Here is a 6,280-nt window from a genome sequence, read left to right as displayed (position 1 = left end):
GTCCTCCACAACTAGACTGAAGAACAAAAGGACAGCAACTTGTCTGTTCCCCTCCCCCAATTTCCCAATAAAATCTTTAAAAGAAAAAAAAAAAGTGAGTGAGCAGAACAACATTTGGAGAATATAGCTATAAAATAAAATTTCAAACACATATTCAACACCTTGCTACAAAAATGACCCTGGGTAGATAAATATTAAATGCAAGTTCCTCTATTTGCTTTCAAACAGCAGCAGCTGAATTTCTTTCTACCAACAACAACCCACACATATCTGGACGTTAAAAGGTAGAGGAGATAAATTCTTTCATTAGAAATCCTCTCAATGGGAGAAAATTAAGGCCCAGGTTTATAAAATTAGAGTAAGTATCCAGGAAACTTAAATTTTAAAATGGAAAATGAGGTGTCAATTTTTTCTATATTAAAAGAGAATATGACAAAAACATATATAAACAGAAAGAAAGGAAAAACAACACTTAAAAAGAATAAGGTAGTACTAATATGAATTGACATGGAAAGATCTCTGATAAAAGTGAGTGAAAAAGTAAGTAGCAGGGCAAATATAAAGTGTGATACCACATATAAAAACACATAGGCAGGCCCGCCGAGTGGCTCAGTTGGTTAAGAGCTCACTCAAGAGTGTGAGCTCTGAGCAACAGGGTCTCCGGTTTGATTCATGGCCTGAGCTGAGCTGCCGCTGAGCTGCCAAAAGGTGGCAGGATGGCTCAGCTAAAAAAAAAAAAAAAAAAGACAAACTACACATTTCTGTGTGGATGTGCATGCATATGTGTGTACATATCTGTATTTACTAATCCATGGAAAAAGATGTGGAAAGATAAAAGCCAAATTGATAACGAAGCCTACTTCTAGGGAGATGTGGTGGTTTTACTATTCTGTAAATTCTTTAACACGCCTCCCTTCAAAAGATGGAGCCTAATTTCTTTTCCCTTGAATGTAAGCCAAACCTAGGAACTTAATTCTAACAAGTAGAACACAATGAAAATGAAGCAATGCTACATCCAAGGCTAGGTCATAAAAAGGACAGCACCTGCCTCTCTAGGATCTCTCTCTCTGGAAGAAGCCAACCTCCGTGTCCAGAGGAAAGACTTGTGTGGCCTCCCACCAACCGCTGCCACCAGCTCGCCATTTTGGAAGGAAATCCTTCAACCCCAGTCAAACCTTCAGATAACAGCAGCCCCAACCAACAGCTGACAGCAACTTCAGAGAAACCCCAAGCTGGAACCATGCCAAGCGACTCCTAAATTCTTGACCTACAGGAACTTTGAAAGATGTTTATTGTCATTTTAAGGTGCTAAATCTTGGGGTAATTTGTAATTCAGCAATAGCAAACTAACACAGGAGAGAATTAAGATGGAAGGAGGGGCAAGAGTTAACCAACGGGGCATTCAGTTTGTCCATACTGCTTAAATTTTTTAAAACAAAAACTTATTCATAAATTATTTGTGAAATTTAAAATATGTTATTAAACCACTTCATTTAAGCAGTCTAAATATTTTGAAATTTAAGGGCACAGAAAAGCAAGTTAAAAAATTAATTCTTCCAACTGTTCTTTTTCTTTTTTTTTTCAAAGACATCATTTTCTTAACAGGAGTGATGAGGGAACTAATCTCAATTCCACATATACTTGAAATCAGTTCATATTCCTCAGAAAATTATAGAGGCCTTCTATTCTAAAAAAATAATATATTACCTAAAGAATGATGAAGGCAATTAGGTTTTAAAAACTTAGAGAATGGCTTTAGAGACAGAGAAGACTGTGGTACAGAATCTAAGCTCTGACTCACGTGCACAGTCATCCACACACACAGACCAGACCCCATATGGTACTAGTACTCTGCATACATCATAACTTAAAGTGTATGTCTACATCAATTTATAACAAGCCTTCCACCATATGTTACATACAAAATAAATGCATTTTCAGAGATGAGCTACCCTCTTCCTTTTTGTCCGTATGTGGGGCCAATTCTTCTTTGTGCAGGATGCCACGCACATTGCAAGCCATTTAAAAGTCCCAGGGTGTTACATGTCAGCGGCACCCACCACACATTGTCACGAGCAATAAAAAATCGTTAGGTATTTCTGTATGCTGGGGTTTACATCTGTGATGACCCTTTATGTTACTATAATGAAAATTCGCTATCTATCATAATGGGAAAATATAGTGGTACACACAAGTCAATATACCAAATAAATGAACTTTTAAACTTTTGAAAGAAGTATTTCTAAAATGTATGGCATCCATTCCAGATTTCTGTAAACAAATCATATGGGATTAAACTAATTGCTGTGATGATGACTCATGTCATAATTACAAACATCAAGGGCCGCATTGGTTAAGAGCTGGCTTGGGACGCCAGAGGACCCCGGTTCAGATCCCACATATGAGGGCCAGTGACACTGCCCTCCACAGCTAAGATGCTGAACAACAGCTCAACCTGGAGCTGGGCTGCCCTGAGTCGCTGGCGACGGCGTAGGCTGCAGCCCCTGTGGCAGTGGGTTGCCATGGGCTACCGTGTGTAGCCAGCAACCAGCGTGAGCGGCCGTCCAGAAGCTGGCGACTGATCTGCCTTGCCCAGGAAGAGGGCAATGATGATGCCAACTTGGGCCAGTGAAGCAACGTCCTCCACAACTAGGCTGATGAACAAAAGGAAAGCAACTTGTCTGTTCCCCTTCCCCCAATTACCCAATAAAAATCTTAAAAAAAAAAAAAATTTACAAACATCAAGATTCTGTGCTGAAGTATCTTAAAGAACTCCTAAGATACACTGATGATTTTTCACTTTAGTTAAAAAAAAACAAAAACAAAAAAACACTCGGGTTTCTGTGCTTTTATATTTCTTCTGAGTATCATAATTCTTCCATTTCACTCCATAATCAGTAGTCAATGCTTGTAACTGTCTACACGCCTCATCCTAGCAGTACCTTCATGCCCCGGTTTGCTGTTTCTAGTCTGCCATGACTAGAACACAGACAGCTGATCGATCTCTCAGAACTAGACACACAGCATGGCTACATCAACAGGTTTAGTGTGAGGGCCTAAATATCTCTCGTTTGTAGCAAAGTATATGAGGTTTTTCACTTGCATGAGTTTTGAAACTCAGAAGCCATAAATGTTTATTTCTAAGTTCCCAGCTACAGTAGTCCATTTGGACTTGCCACAGTATTTCCCAGTTCAGACTCTACTGGCGTGCTGGATGGGGCAATTATTTATGCAAAACTATCCTGCACAACGCAAGATATTTTTAAAGTTCCTGGGCATTAAAGGTCAGAAGCACGCTCCACACATTGTAACAACCCCCCAAATTGCCATGTATTTCTATATGCTAGGACAGTCTAGGAAGACGGCCAATTCAAAGAGGACTCGCAGACCCATGCTTGGGCATGCCCATATTCCATACCTAGGCTGTCTTAGTTTCCTCAGGTTTATTCCTATTAGGGATCCCAAGGAACAGCCTGTTCAAAAACAGATATCCTCTGCCCATAAGCAGATTAAACTTGGTAAAATCAAAGTGCCAGGCTGATAACATTCTGAATAGCAACCAAATCCCTAGACCTCTTCACCCATCTACCTGCATCAGGTTTCACTGTTCCAATGGCTCTGCTTGTATCAAGGCAAAAGTCAATTTGACAGAACAAGAGTACATAAAAGAAAGCAGGCAGATCCTAAGTGTCACCGCGAACTTTATTTGATAAAAGCTTTTATCACAATAGGAGTCCCTCTGGAAGAACATTTCCTGAAACTGCCAGGGGAAAAAAAAAAAGGTCTGTACCTTTCCAGACTCTCTTTCATAGCAGGCGAATATTCACATATGCATGTTTCTGTCTTCAGCTCCATCAGTTCTCAACAACCACAGTTTCTCACCTCCACTGCCCTACCTCTGAGAGCACAGCATTCAAGCATCTCTGCAGAATGCTTCAGCCACTCCGTTACTCTAAGATAGATATTAACTTATTCTCAACTCCAGAGATCACTGACACTGTCAAAGACAAACTACACATCACGATTTTCCCTGAAAATGTTCCATCCTCCCTCAGTATGAAGAACAAAAGTTGGATATAAGACTTTTTCGTACCATAATACTGTTTTATATGAATCAGAAGGCAGCCACCAACCAGCTCTGGGAATCAAAGCAGAATATCTGTGTAAACTGCCTGCATCATTTACTCTTAGACTGATTTCTATACCATTTTGTACTCTTTTTTGAAGTTTACTGTAATGGGTGAAAGGGATGGATTCTGGAACCAGACTGACTTACTAGCTAGCTGTGTAACCTTGGGCAAATTACTTAACTGGTCTCTATCTCAGTTTCTTCACGGATAAAATAAGAATGACAGTAGTACCTACTTCCTAAAGTTGCTGTAAGGATTAGATGAGTAAATAATACAAAGCCATTTGAACAGCGGCAGTCAGATAGAAGGCAATGAAGTGAAAATAGCAAACACCACAGAATGCAGCTTCCATTGTTATTGTTATTATTGTTCCTCAGGTCTCTCAATCTGCATTACAAAGTCCGTACAGGCAGGAATTAAGAGGACCTACATTATTTCGTGTTTCCTATGGCAAAGAAAAGAATTAACTCCAAGAATACTTATCGAGTGCCGACTGTATACATATCAATGTATTAGGTACGAGAAATACAAAGATGAGTAAGACATGATACTCAAGGTATTCAAGGTCAGAGAAAGACCTTGTAATCATGAAACAAATACTTACAATGCAGTACTAAAGTAAGGTGAGAATAAACCAAGCTTTAGAAGCACAGACGAGAGAACAACAAACTGCTAAGAGTGAGACTGTAAAGTCCTTGAAAGATAAATACTAGTTTATTCACTAAAGAAGGGAAGAAGGACATTGCAGGTACGGGAAATAGTATATATATGCACACACAGAGTGGAAAAAGGTCATGGCATGTTCTAGTGAAAAAGCACAGTCCGGTGTAACTGGAGCACTTGCAAAGTGGGGAGAATATAGATTGCGGCCATATTATAAGGTTATAGCATAATGGTAAGGATTTTGAACTTTTTCCCATGGGGCAATGAAAAATCACTGATGGCTGATATGATCAATTCTCATTTTTAGGAAAAAAATATTTGGAAAGATAAATGAAAAAGCATTATGAAGAAGCAATAGCAAGGGAGAAGACTGTGGGCCTTGAAATATCAGTTTTAAGGTAATTATTGTAGTCCAAAAGAGAGATAATAAGGATATGAACTAGGACTACTAGGAGAACTTGGATTTGAGAGACACTTCAGAGGGAGAAAGGGCTTTAGGGCTGGCTCCTGTCAAGAAAAAAAAAAGGAAAGAGTAAAGGAGGCTCTCGTTTAATGGTGATGGCATCAGGCAGGGCCTTTAGTCGGTGCTCCATAAACTTGCATTGGATGGAATTACATTCTTTAGCCTGATAAAAAAGTTAACTTAGATTGGTGACCAAGCAGTGAATTACTAAATATCAGTATGTCCAAAGTAACCACACCCTTAAAATAAAAGTGAAAGATTAAATAAAAGATTAAATGCTGGTTGATAGCAATACCACAGAATTATATTTAAGAGGAAGAATGAAGTCATGAAATTAGAATTTTCCCAAAGCATGTTTCACAGAATCTTAGTCCCAAAATATACACCATGATAAAACAGTCCCATGGTCAAACACATTTGGAAAATTTTGCACACCACATTCACCTTTAAATATTTACTTAATACCATCTAATATACTCTGACAAGTTCCATAATAAAAAAAATAATAACTTTAATAAAGACAGTTTCCCAAACTTTTGACCATGGGACATTATCAAATTTTCTAGAGACCCAGTGTTCTCAAAGACATACTGGGGAACACTACGCTTCACAAAAAGTTCTGTAAGTAGAAACACGGAGTCTCAGTGGAATCACAGCAAGTATAAACTATAGAAATACAGAAGTACAAACCTTCAGGTGAAGTTTTTGAAGAATTCGGGTGAGCAATCGTGGAAATCTTCCTATATCTATTGCATTTATCAGCGACACTGCTTTTTTCATGCTAAATAAATCAGTAAAACAAAGTTTTTAAGTGAGTTTTCCAAGGGGAGCTGTACTTGCTCGAAGTACAGATACCTATAACTGCAGTTGTCTATCACTTTTCATTTCAAGAACTCTAATTACTATAAGGTAAGGCTGAGTGAAATAAAGAAAACGTGATGGCCAACAAAGGAGGCGGGACATTTCCAGGAAGGTGTGTCGTCCCCCGATGCTGAACAACAGCTCAACCTGGAGCCGGGCTGCC

At 38.9% G+C, this 6,280-nt stretch overlaps 1 protein-coding gene across 1 annotated transcript in view; it reads right to left on the bottom strand.

Moving 5' to 3' along the window:
* The window catches only part of COMMD10 (COMM domain containing 10), a 174,097-nt gene that overhangs the window by 166,463 nt on the left and 1,354 nt on the right, over nucleotides 1-6,280 (bottom strand). The window contains exon 2 of the mRNA XM_019651240.1: nucleotides 5,947-6,037. Coding sequence (XP_019506785.1) covers nucleotides 5,947-6,037 — 91 coding nt within the window. The remainder of the gene's footprint in view (nucleotides 1-5,946; nucleotides 6,038-6,280) is intronic.

Source organism: Hipposideros armiger, unplaced genomic scaffold (assembly GCF_001890085.2).
Source record: "Hipposideros armiger isolate ML-2016 unplaced genomic scaffold, ASM189008v1 scaffold_156, whole genome shotgun sequence".
NCBI lineage: Eukaryota > Metazoa > Chordata > Mammalia > Chiroptera > Hipposideridae > Hipposideros > Hipposideros armiger.
This window is presented reverse-complemented; position numbering and strand designations above follow the sequence as displayed.